Here is a 13,338-nt window from a genome sequence, read left to right on the forward strand (position 1 = left end):
TATAGAAATTTGCCGGAAGATGAAGTAGAATTTTGATGGAGGAATTGCACTGTTAAAAGAAGAGTGAATTTAGTTATTAAGAATAATTTCTCTGGAATGGAACAACGAATTGTTTCCTTCAGTTCTCACGTCCTCAGACTATAAACAACACAACCCCTTAAATAAATAGAAATTCTTTTAAATTTAACCGTTTAAACCCATTCTAAGATGGAATTAGTTAATGAATAGAAGGACACAACCTTTCTTTAAGGGACACAACTCTTTAGAAAAGCCACATAAGATAATTACTATTATTATTAAATAATACTTATATATTATATATATATATATAACAAGTGATTGATGAAAAAAATGTTTACGGTTGAAATGAGAGAAAGCATCGTCACAAAATTAAATTTTGAAGAGTTTAATGAATTAATTCTTGAAAGTTGCATAGAAATAAAATTAAGTCAAAACACTTTGGCTAATGGGTATAATATAAATTTGTAAAAAAGGAATAATATAAGAGAGTTGCTCGAAATTATGATCATAATTTTCTTTTCTTTTTTCATTTTGTTGTAAGCATATGATAACTGAAATTTAAGGAATCAGCTAACTAGACTCAGCTTCCAATTAAAAAAAACTCATTCTTAAGGTTTGAGTTCAAGATCTTTGATAATAAAGTGTAAAATTGTAAAATAATTCTTAGTTTTGAGCTCAAACCTTTTGAATTTTGGAATGACTATGCTTGAGACAAAATTTTACCTTTAATCAAAGGTCCTGAACTCGAACCTTAGGAATGATTATGCTCAAGAACTAAACAATATATTTATTTACGTGGGTGAGGAACTAAATAATTATGCTTGAATCAAAATTCTGATTAACAAACAGATCCTGGAGAAATAGAATCCTCTATGGCAATAAACAATGCAAAGGTGAAGTTGCAAGTGAAAAACTTGTATGGACAGTGGTATCTTTTATACACCAGAAGAGAAAACAGTGTTGAAGTTCCTATAGAACACAGCACAAAAGTTAAATGCCGATACATATTTTGTTGAAATTTCTAGAAAACAAAGAAGGAAACATGGAATCAATATTCAAGAACTTACATATAGTTAGACAAAAAATAGGACTACAAGCTGTGTCTGTTCCATTTTAGTTAGAAACGATCAGTAATCTGAATCTCTAAAGTCACAACGGAGCGGCAATATTGACCTGTTGTTTAACATCAAGCTCCGTTTGGATCGTGAATGTTGACTGGTCTTACAACGAACAACCTCAAACAGCCTGGTCATTCTTTTATATGAATGTGGACGCTCTTACTCGCGGGGGGGGGGGGGGGGGGGGGGGGGGTTGGGAATGTATATCCTCTGACTGATAAGACCAAATTCAATTTGAATTAGAAATCGTACTTCGCCCTGCCACTTCTTAGGATTAGGCATAACATGTCGGCGATATCTGAAGAAGACGTTGACTTTAAGAAGCTCCAAGACTCCAGCATAAGTCTCTTTCTTGATCCCTTAAAATGCACAACCTGTGCCCAAAAACGAATGCAAAACTCAGAAAGAAACAGAGGTATTCTTTTTCAGTTTTTTTTTTTTTTTTTTTTGATAACCGTGGTGTTGGGGCCAGCTTGCGCGCACCTCGACTAATTCCATGGAATACCTGCCATCTCCCACTAGCAACAAGTAACAACTCTATCCACCAAGGCTAGAACAAATGGAAAAAAAATCACCCAGTGGTTTTTGTCTCTACTGGGAATTGAACCTGAGACCTCATGGTGCTCATCCACCCAGAAGCTGTAAACAGCATATTTTCCTTTACGAGGTCCACGTGGAAGTGATTAAAGGGTCTGCCTATACTTTAGAAACAGTACAACTGTACAAGCGACAATCTACTACATAAAATTCTGCAATTCTAACATGGAGAATGCACTTGCACATTTTGTTTCAGTTATATGTACGTTTAGTTGATAACCATCTACGCATTTATATGTCAATGATTTACAACTCCCTAAACTAGAAATTCAAAAGTCATTTCGGAAACTCTCACTATATATTTACCATTTATTAGCCAAAACAAGCTTAAACCAGAACTGTACCTTAACATCCAAGGGCATCCCATGAAATTGACCGGCACCCTCTGGTGGTGTCCAGTTGTAAATGGAACACGGCAAAAATAGGACTGAAGCGCCACTGATCTGGTCCATAAATGCTTGTTTTTTAGTAAACCTTCTGGCATCAAAGGAAGAGTGAGATTTTACAACCCAGGCAAGAGCTAATTGATCCCCGAGCATTCTGGAAGCTTTCATGAACTTTGATGTGTAGACTTTTAGTACTTCTTCCAAGAAAAACTTTGCTCTGCATAGTAAAGGAGTTATAAAGGCTTTAGGAAGAGATATGTTAAATTAATAAAAAAACTAAGTACATTCGGCCAAAGAAAACAGATAATACTAAATTACAGGTTTCCAAAATTTCAAGCATATGAACCAAGAAACATCTGTGTAAATCTCCGGTGTTCCTACTAGACAGTCCTCCTAAAAATTTACTACAGAATGCAACACCTACAAGATTAGAATTAACTGAAGAGCGCCCTTTGCTGCTATAGATAATCTAAAAACACTCAAGCACACAAGCCAAGCACCATTAGGATATCCAGGGCTCCTATTAGCACTGTCCCCCATAAATTCAGGGATAAAAGGGTACAAACCAACAAACCTTAGAATTCCCTCAGGAGTGCCCCTCACTGCTATAAATCCTGAATTCAGAGGCTGCTCTTTGTTGTTACGGAATGTTAGAGCCACATGAAAATCGGGGTTATCACTAAATATCTGCCCCAAATCATCAACCACTGCTATATCCGAGTCGGTAAATATGTAATGATTCACTTGTCCCTTTGAATGCTCTGCAGCTCTAGTTTCAAGAAATACCTGCACCGGAGAACTATTAGCAAAATAGATATCATGCATGATACAACAGATAAATCTAAAATTTTCTAAGGGAATTAGACTCGACAAGTTAACAGAAATAGAGAAATGACAGAGAATTTCGCAATACATTTACCAGATAAAATTTGGACATCAAAACTTAAAATAGAAAAGATGATACTTTTAGCCATGTTCCTAACTTCCTTTACCATATGTTTACATGTCATCGTTGTAGACAATTGCTTGAAATTTCTGGAAACACTCGGACAATTCTTTTGTCCAATTAAATAAAAAATTGGAAACAAACACAAAAATATTCTGGCATGACAAGAAAAATCCAATTAACAATTCCGCATTAGCTCTACAATGAAAGCTCTACTAAGTACAGGACTACCAACCACCCACTATCCCCTCCCTCTCCCAAAAGAAATGCAAACAAATATTCATGGATGATTCAACAGTACAAGGACATGATGATTTTCTCATATAACAAACAATGATTCATGGATGATTTCGACAGTACAAGGACAGCAAAGGCCCTCGTGCATTGGAAAATGCAAATATACATGTCGTCGATTAGCTTATCTCAGTGTGGAAAGGTGATTTTCACACGTTACGAAAGATAATTTGAAGCACACCTAGCATGCTGAAATAGAAGTAGGAATTGGGAAAGTTCTAAAGTCAAATCAACATAAAGAGAAAAATACCCTTCATAATAATGAACTGTGCTCTTACAATGTAAGACCTGATTCTTTGTAGCATCAACATTTCTCGTGAATAATCACCTTGAATGGGTAGAATGGTCAGTCTATCTCTTTCCACTGGAAGTTTAGATGAAGGATTAGTAAGGATGATGATGTTGCTTTGAGGCATGGTCTCCTGCATGTATCAGATCCAAGTCAAAATAAAGCAAATTAAATCATCGTCTAGATAATACCTATGGTAACAGCTTGCAATATTGGGTTGGCAATGAGATTCTATCAGAAGTACTTCTAACATTGGAGTAAGACGCACTTCAGATGTAAAACAAAAGGCGAAAGGAAAGTGACATGATATCCGGAAGGAACATCGATGCTCTCATAGGAGGATTAAAAAAATTGAAAAAATAGAACAAAAACGAGGTAAAGGATCACATCTGTTTGTTTGCCTCAACAAAATATAGCCAAATAAGTGCAAAGCTCACCCTAATGAGTTTGAACTAAAGGCTAGTGAGAAATGCAGTTCGAATGACTTCTCTTGTTGCTTAACAACCTTCTCATGACCTATTAATTCTGTTTTAACGTTTTAGCATGAATGTTTTTACCTATGTTGCTCGGACTCTTCAAATATGCCACCTGTGCGCGTCGGATCCTCCAAAAATAGTGCGTTTTTGGAGGATCCGACACGGGTTCGGCAACATTTTAGGAGAGTCCGAGCAACAAAGGTTTTTACCCCACACCTAGCCAAACACCACTAAAAGTGATGTAAGAGGCCTTACAAATAGGTGCATCTACCATAAAACCTTAGCAATTGAAAGCCTTCAGGCATCTCAGACATACTTGTACAAAAAACACAACACTTCACAAGATCAATTCTATATTAAGGAATAAAAATCTCTTGTAGGATTCATTGAGATGTATGTGTAAACAATAACCTTCACCATTACTTTTCCCGATTATTAGAAAGTGTGATAGGAAGAAGACAATAACCTTCTTTTTTTGTGGATAAAGTAGGAAGAAATCAATAACCTTTCGAGGAGAAGTTTTCCAAAATTATTTCTGCTGGTGTTTGGTCTGATTGCATATCAGCAAAGTGGAGCTTATGTCATCAAAGTCTACTTGAGAATTTTAAAAAGTGCACATGATTGATCTATGGTGTCTTGCACATGAGTTTACCTGAATGAAATTAACAAAGACATTCAAAATGGCAATTGACCTCTCCACCTTGTTGTAGGAAATGTTCCCAACCGTAACCATCTCTATTGATTTGCCATTTGTCTGCTGATCAACAGCAGTATTATATGTGGCAAATACAGTGACGATGGAAATATTGTCTCCTGGCTTCATATTTTTAGAAGATGCTCCAAAATGTGTCTTGGTGAGAGCTTTGTTGCCTGATATTTAGATTAACAAACGTAAGCTTACTGATCTTTCAACTATATGCATGAATATATACACAGGTCAGATGGTCGAAAAACTACTAAGTTAGATTTGCATCAATCCAAATACACATTCATGCAACTAAAATCCAGAAATGCACCTTAAGAGAGCTAATGGAATAACACTGCAATTGGAAGTAGGTTGTTCTGAGCTAGAAATTATTAAAAACTTGGTGCATATATAGCGTAGCACACAAACTAGAGCTTCCCACTGATTTTTTGCGCAACATATTGTTATTTCTTGTACTATTACTATTGTATTATTTGTTTTCATGGTTTGTTCGTTATTCCTTTTTTGTCCTGCTTTGAATTGCCTGTTCCTATGCTAAGGGTCTACCGGAAACAGCCTCTCTACCATGGTAGAGATAAGGTCTGCGTACATTCTACCCTCCCCGGACCCCACTTTGTGGGATTTCACTGGGTATGTTGTTGTTATAATTAGTTCAACATGAGACATATGCTCACAAGCTACTGTTTCACAACAACAACATACCCAATGTAATCCCACAGGTGGGTTCTGGCTAGGGTGGGGTGTATACAGACCTTACCCCTAGCTTTGTGGGGTAGAGAGGTTGTTTCTGATAGACCCTCGGCTCAGGAAAAAAAAAAGAATCATTTTTCAAAACAGTTTTGAAAAAAATTGCAAGAGTAATTAAGCTATGATAAAAATATTGCCGAAAGAAAATACTGACAGCAAAATTAGTAAAGCCAACCAAAGTAAAACTAAACAGTATTAATAATAAAATTGAACAAATAGATACAAGCAACTGTTTCACAAGTTTCTAAATGTTTTAAGAGGAAACTACAAAGAAATTTAATAGGAATACAACAACAAACCCAATGTAATTCCACATGTGGGTCTGGGGAGGGTAGAATGTGTGCAGGCTGTTTCCGATAGACTATCAGCTCAAAGAATGATGAAAAAGAGGCAGTAGCAACAAGCAGAAACAACATAAAGAAATATAATATGAATAGCAAATATTAATGCAAAACAAGATGTAAACCTTCGCACTGTAGCCGATCAGACAAGCCTTCACCCGCAGCAGGTCCAAAAACCAGATGATCAAACTTCTTATATTGTTGTTTCCTTTGTGGAACTTGTAGAGCTGAATGTTGCCGTAGTTCTAAAACTACTAAGAAGCAGACAATTTAAACCAGTAAGTTCTATTAATGCTTCAATTTAAAAGCTAAGGACCATTTGGCCATAAAAATTATTCACTTTTTTCCAGAACAACCTTTCACATTATTTCAAAATCAGTGTTTGGCCATGAAAATTCCAAATTCCAGATTCAATTGGAAGTTGAATTTCAAATTGAAAAATAGCTTATAACCAGTTATCTGACTCACTTTTTCACATATTTCACTTTTGAAGTTGTATTTCAATACATTCAAGCATGAATATTATTTGCAAAAAATATAACCAAACACAACTCCAACTGCAAAACTTTCAAATAAAATGAAAAATATTACTCCCTCCGTCCCAATTTATGTGGCAGCATTCAAATTTCGAGATTCAAACAAGTCCCGTATATATCTCTTAAATATTCTGAATTATCAATGTTTGTGACTTTTTACCTAGTTTTCAAATCTATTGCCAGACGCCTACTAAGAGTAAGAAGCATTGAAATAGGGAGTATTTCACCTGAAAGCATATGAGCGAAAATGAAAAAAAGAGGTAAACATAAAAGGAAGGGACGCCATCCACTGCATACTCTTTTTCCTAGCATATCTTGGCAGGAAACCCCCAATTCCAAACAACAAAGGCCGGAATCCAATGTTCCTGTTAGATCATCACGATTTACAGTCTACTGATTTCCCCGGAAAATAGATTACAGTGTACACAAATTTCGCAGGAGAAGGAGAGAAGAAGAGGTTACGGCCAGATTTCAAAATTGGGCCTTAATGGATCGGATTTTGTGAGTCCAATTGAGCTTCGGCTTCGGGAAAAGGACACTACCTGGAAATTTGTTGACAAAATTACACAAATAGCACAACTTTTGAAGCTTTTCAAAAATAACACCATAAATGAAGAAACTAATTTTGCCCTTAAATATATATACTCCATTATGCTTTCTCTCTCGTTACTATAACTCTAAAATTTAACCGTGTCCTAGCCTTTAAAATGACTTTCTCTTTCACCCTCAAATTCACTTTCTCTCCCCTCAAACCCACTACCTCCATATGCTTTTGGATTAAAATTGATGGTGATTTTAGTAGAAGATAACAATTGCATATTCATCGTAGATTTCTAGAATAAATAATGATGCATGTTATATTTTTATTATAAATTTGTTTTAACTCATGTATATATGCTATATAAATATGAATTTATTATATATCTGTAGTATATTTTTGTATAAAATATTATACTAAAAATAATGCATATTCAAGGTAGATTTCTAGAATAAATAATTATTCATTTTATATTTTTAGTATAAATTTGTTTTAACTCTTGTATATATCGTATATAAATATGAATTTATTATATATATGTAGTATATTTTCGTATAAGATATTATACTCACTGTATATATAAATTTTACACATACATATTCATGGTATATTCACGTTATAAAATTTATTATAAATTGGTATAAATGTTATATATATTCAATATAATATTTTACCTTCTTTTGTCTTGGATTTATTGAGCTTCTTCAGGTGACTGACTACCTCTAAGGAGATGTAAATTGTACATTTAGCTTTTTTAGAATACAATTATCCCTTCTTTTTAGATGTATATTATGTTTGATAAATTGATTCAGAAGATAAAAAATTTGAGCTAAAAAACAGGATAAAAAAGCTTGGGGAGTTATACGTGATTCTCTTTTTTTTTTTTTTTTGGTAATTAGGCTTTCATTAATCACCAAAGTATGAATTACAAAACTGAGTCAGATAACACATCTGACTCTTTCAAACTGTTAAGGCACAGCCTTCTATCCTACCTAAAATTAGAAGAAGTACTAATCTAAATAAACCCTACTAGCAGGGGGTGCTCTAACATTACAAAGGCAAGCAATTCTTCTAGCTACTATTTCCTCGGCATTTCCCTTGTGTTCAAACACTCTCAAGTTTCGCTCTATCTACATGGCATGTATGAATTCGGCATGAACCAATTTTAGCACTTGGGCAGCCTGACTTTTGCCCTTAGTTTTGATAAGTAACCACTGCTGGTGTTGTGCCCATGTATGTCCAGTTGGTTGGTGCACTTGAAGCCATTGCATTAGTCGACTCCATACCTTGTACGCATAGGGACAAGTAGCGAATAGATGGTCTCTAGATTCCTCCCCAGTCTTGCACATCACACACTTCTTATCCATTTGTATCTTCCAGCTCAATAACCTGTCAGCAATAAGCATTCTGCCATGAAGTTGCAACCATAGGGTGAAGATGGACTTATGAGTAGCAAAGTTCTTACAGATTAACCCTTTCCAGCTAACCTTTGGGAGATTTGGCACCATCTGTATATAACATTGCCTTATACCACTTTGTTTACACTGCAGTTGAAGGTGGATGTATCATGGTGGGTTCCTTGAATTTAGGAATCAGTTATAGTGTTGACAATATTAGTTGTCATGGAATGATATTTAAATTAATGTTGCTATGATTCTGTAAATGTTTTTTAAATAATGTACAGTTATGTTTTTTTCCCAAATTTGTTTGACTCATGTTTGGGCTTAATACCGCGATTTGGCATTTTGGCCCAAATTATTGTCAGGCGCTAGCCCAGCCACTGGGAGTGTTCAAATGAGACCATAAAATTGATTCGAATCGGTAAACCGAGTTAAACCGATTTAATAAATCGAAAACCAGTTCGGTTTGATTTGATTTGGTTTTAAGTTTTAAAAAATCAATAACATTGGTTTGGTTTGATGTTAAACAAAAAAAAGGAACCAAACCATAAAATCGACTTGAACCGGTAAACCGAGTCAAATCGACTTAATCAATCGAAAACCTATTCGGTTTGACTTGATTTCGTTTTAAGTTTTAAAAAATCAATAACATTTGATTGGTTTGGTGTTAAACAAAAAAAGGAACCAACCCGTTATATATATACACACACAAATTCAAATAATGAAGAAAAGTCTGGCCCATTGCCCCTAGCCCATTTGATTCCATTATACACTGGAATATTGCCCTTTAGGCAGAGTTCCAGATTATAAATTTAAGTGTGTTTGGTATTAAGAAAATTATTTTTCACTAAGAATGTTTTCAATGCAACTTTTAACATCACAAATTTATTGGTATATTTTTTTTATAAACATTTCAATGTCAAAAGTTAGCTTTTTAACGTTGTTGATATTTTTTATGCAACTTTTGACATAGCAAGCTCCAATCTGCTGTTAGTATTTTCACTTAATTATTAAGGCCTCATTTGTTTACACTTAATGGAGGTCTGAATCTGAATAGTTTAGATCTCAGCACATTAAGTGCATTTATTTTTATTAAGATTTAGCCACTTGTTACATCTAAATACATCTGATTCGGTCAGATCTAAAACCAAGTCTGAAAACCATTCAGACCCTATCTTGCTCTTTTATTTTTTTGAATATCGAACTCTTATTATTATAAACGTTCATTTCTTCTCCATTCCATCTCCCTACATAAGCACATCAACCATGGCAAGGGATTTCCTAACGTGCCTTTTCAATTCCCATGTATCCTTCACTGTCGAATCAATGAAAACAAGAAGCTATTATCTAATCTTTAGCACAATGGCACACACAATGATACAAGAAACAATTTCTGTCTACGAAATTGAAATAGCCACAACCATTAATTCTCAATTCCTTATATAAACTTCCATTGTTAACTATTCTTCCTCTCAATTGAACCTTCACAGGCCAAAAAAAGTATGTACAACTCACATTCAACATCAGAAATATCACTTTTATGACATATAATTAAAGAAAATTCCATCGAAAACAACCATAAACAAGATAATAAGACTTTGAACTCTTCCAATGCACAGCTAATAGCTTCTCTAATCACCTACCACCCCAGTAAAATAGGGGTGGCCCACCACCACCTTGATAGTGGTAGATTTTGTTGAGTTGCACCGGTAAAAATGGTGGGTCTAATAGTGCGAGTAGGATTGGGGATTGAAAATATAAATAAGTTAAAAATTGAACCTATTTTCTTCTTGATCTTCCTTGAAATTTGAGTTTTGAAGCTTAAAAGGGGATTTTAGTTGTGTTACACCCCGTAATTTCCGTACGTGAGATTTGTTAGGTATTAGCTATTCAATTGCAGACATCAGAGTTATTGTCGAGAAGATGCAATATCATAGGTGCTCATGTTACGATTATAAGAGTCCGAGTTCGTGTAACAGGTTATAGGAGGATTGGAAAACCAGTGAACTAAGGAGATTAAGCTCCCGAGGCTTTGAAGGAAAGTTGGGCAAGGTTTGGTACGGAAATTTTGGCCTAACTGGAAGAAAGAATATGTTTTAGTATATTAAGAGTTTTGAACTGAAACAAAAGTCTAAAGTGAAGTTTGGGAAGTCTAGTTTCCAACACAACAAACCGCTCCTCAATAGGACATCGGGGTAAGTAGATATGGACGTTACAAGTCGGGCTGGCAGACCAGGAAAATGGTCTGCGCGAACGCGCAGAAGGCCAAGGGCCAACACAGCGCGAACGCACCACTACGAGGCGCGAACGCGCTGAATAATTTTGAGGCCCATATTCAGGATGAAGTTTATATTATAAGAATGTAATGATAACATATATATGACATCTGGAGACCACATGGGGTGAATTGGTTCATATGTCACTTGACGAAAAGCCCTCGTTGCTGCAAGCTAAGTGGGGCCCACACATCGGAGTTTTATAAAGGACATATGAAGAGATATATGAGTAGTACATGGAAAGTTGAGCAATTCCTAAGAAGGACCCTTAAGCCAAATAGGGGCATAAGCCCTCCAAAAGGATGATTTAAGGAAACATTTTCGGATGATCTGACTTGGAGGGGCCAAAACGATATTATAAGTTTGGAATTTGGAACAACACCAAGAATAAAAGTTGTAGATAATTGAATTAGCTTTCCAACCATAGGTCCTGGTCCCTCACACGATATCGGGATCAAGAGTTATGATCTTTTTACTGAATGAAGGCGCAGTCAGAAAAACTGAGCCAGCACGAACGCGCCCAAAGGGGGCGCGAACACGCTGAAGGAAATTTAAGTCTGTCCAGGCAGAACCTAGACCGCTATTTAAAGGGGTATACCCCCTCATTTTCGTCCCAAACACAGCAAGAACCCCTCGAATGTTCCAGAAAACTCCCCAACTTTCCATCATCAACTTTCTAGCCCAAAACCAGGTATAATTCCCAAATCCCGGTCCAGACAGCGTATAGTTGCAACGACAAAATTGTGTATCAACGCGTTGTGGCTTAAGCTCAAGGTGGGGTAGTGAAGATATAGCATTATTATCGAGATAAAGGTATGAATCTCTTGCTATTAACGTTAATCTTAGTTTATTTACGGAGAAGGAGCTATAAAATTGTTATAAAATGATTCTGTGATGGAAATATGGGACAAACACCATATGGGATGTTTATGAAGTATTTTGGTGTTGGAAACATTATGGTTAACGTTGGTATTGTTGTGGTTGTTGTTGGTTGTTGAATTGAGAACTCGGGCTAGACATATAAATAGGGGAGATGCTGCTCGATTTTCGGCAGAATATAGAATATTTTAATTTGAAGCTTGGAACAAGTGTACGATGAAGAGGCTAACGTTAGTGTAAATCCTCTTAAATGCAGACTTACGAGCTCGGACGAATAAGCGTAGCTAATACGAGGTGGAACAGGTATGTTAAGGCTCGCCCCTTTCTTTCAAAGGCATGATTCCTATGATTATAATTCCATAAATGTTTTCATAGTCTCCTTTCTTTCAAGGTTAGATGTTTATGATCTCAAGTTATGATTCCTTTCCCGATAACCCGTAAATGTTTTCCAAAATGTCCGTATTTTTCCAAACTAGAGGTTTGTGATTTTGTAAGCTTTTATGACAACAATGATGGACATATTTTTATCATGATGACAATGATGCCAAAGATGAGAATATTTTTCTATGATGACTATGATGAGAACGATTTCATGTTTAAAGGTTCCAAGTTACGATTTCAATGACGATATAAGAATGTTGATCTATTTCTTGATTTCTCAATTTTATTCATGGATGATGACTATTTTTAAAGATTCCAAAGTATATGAATTGATGCCTTATGAGAGTTATGACCTTATTTTATGTTTTCTCTTGATGTTACTTTTCATTGATAGTCTCACCTTATAATAATTGTTCCTTCAAGGTGAGACATGACGATCATGATTATTCCATAATATAATCGGAGGTTACCGACCTTACGTCACTCCGATAGATACATGACTTACTTTGGGCTCTCATGCATGCTGCTTATATGATACATGTATATAATACATGAACATGATATATGTACATGATACATGTATATGAATATAGGAAAGAGGGCCAGAGCGCTATAGACGCGTATCCACCTGATCAGTTGGTATTATATGACATGATATCATTCCGGACGCGGGACATATGTGGCTAAATGGATCAGAGCCGACGCCTCGGCAACATGATATGTTCTATTTTATGTATACATGAACAAGAAATGTTTTTCAAAGAAAGCATTACTATGGATATATGCATATATGTATATATGTGGATCAGGCTGCACGTTCCGCAGCACTAAGCATGCATGGTACCCGCCTAAAAGGCACTCAGATGTACAGGTTACTCTTTTATCTTATGATATGCTCTATATTTCCATTCTGTTATTATCCATACTTGTATCCCTTATTATATTATCGTTCATGCCTTACATACTCGGTACATTACTCGTACTGACGTCCCTTCTTGTGGACGTTGCGTTCATGCCCGCGGGATGAGGTAGCCAGTCGGACGATCCATCGCAGTAGGACCTCCCCTCAGCAGCAGTCGGTACGCTCCATTGATCCGGAGCTCCAGTCCGTTTGGTATGCCATCTTGTTACATACATATATGGGTACGGCAGGGCCTTGTCCTGTCATTTCTACTGTTTGTACTCCATAGAGGTCTGTAGACAGTGATATGTAGTCGTGATATTATGCAGCCTCATCGGCGTGTATTTTGTTGTACAGTATATATGTGTGGCGGCCAAATCGGCCCACGCTGTTATTCTCAGTGTTTATGTTTATATGTATGTGTTGCCCGTGAGTTCCCGGTACGGTGTCTTTTATGTTGATTGTTCGGGAGACAGTATAGCACAGTTACAGATTGTATATGGGCC

The 13,338-nt window shown here is 36.0% G+C and overlaps 1 protein-coding gene across 3 annotated transcripts; it reads right to left on the bottom strand.

Annotated features, from left to right (window-relative positions):
- Nucleotides 1-968: 968 nt before the first annotated feature.
- On the bottom strand, nucleotides 969-7,051 carry LOC132609452 (uncharacterized). 3 transcript variants are annotated; one of them, XM_060323434.1, is made up of 7 exons: nucleotides 6,685-7,051; nucleotides 6,047-6,172; nucleotides 4,780-4,997; nucleotides 3,641-3,784; nucleotides 2,697-2,908; nucleotides 2,081-2,339; nucleotides 969-1,513 (listed from the first exon to the last, which is right to left on the bottom strand). In XM_060323434.1, the coding sequence occupies exons 1-7, from the start codon at nucleotides 6,767-6,769 to the stop codon at nucleotides 1,379-1,381; spliced, it is 1,179 nt and encodes a 392-aa protein (XP_060179417.1). In that variant the 5' UTR covers nucleotides 6,770-7,051; the 3' UTR covers nucleotides 969-1,378. The 3 variants fall into 3 exon arrangements, with proteins under 3 accessions (XP_060179417.1, XP_060179418.1, XP_060179416.1); XM_060323435.1 differs by having other exon boundaries at nucleotides 6,047-6,166; nucleotides 6,685-7,050; XM_060323433.1 differs by having other exon boundaries at nucleotides 6,047-6,175; nucleotides 6,685-7,049.
- Between the last annotated feature and the right edge of the window lie 6,287 nt (nucleotides 7,052-13,338).

This window comes from Lycium barbarum, chromosome 9 (genome assembly GCF_019175385.1).
Source record: "Lycium barbarum isolate Lr01 chromosome 9, ASM1917538v2, whole genome shotgun sequence".
In the NCBI taxonomy this organism is placed as follows: Eukaryota; Viridiplantae; Streptophyta; class Magnoliopsida; order Solanales; family Solanaceae; genus Lycium; species Lycium barbarum.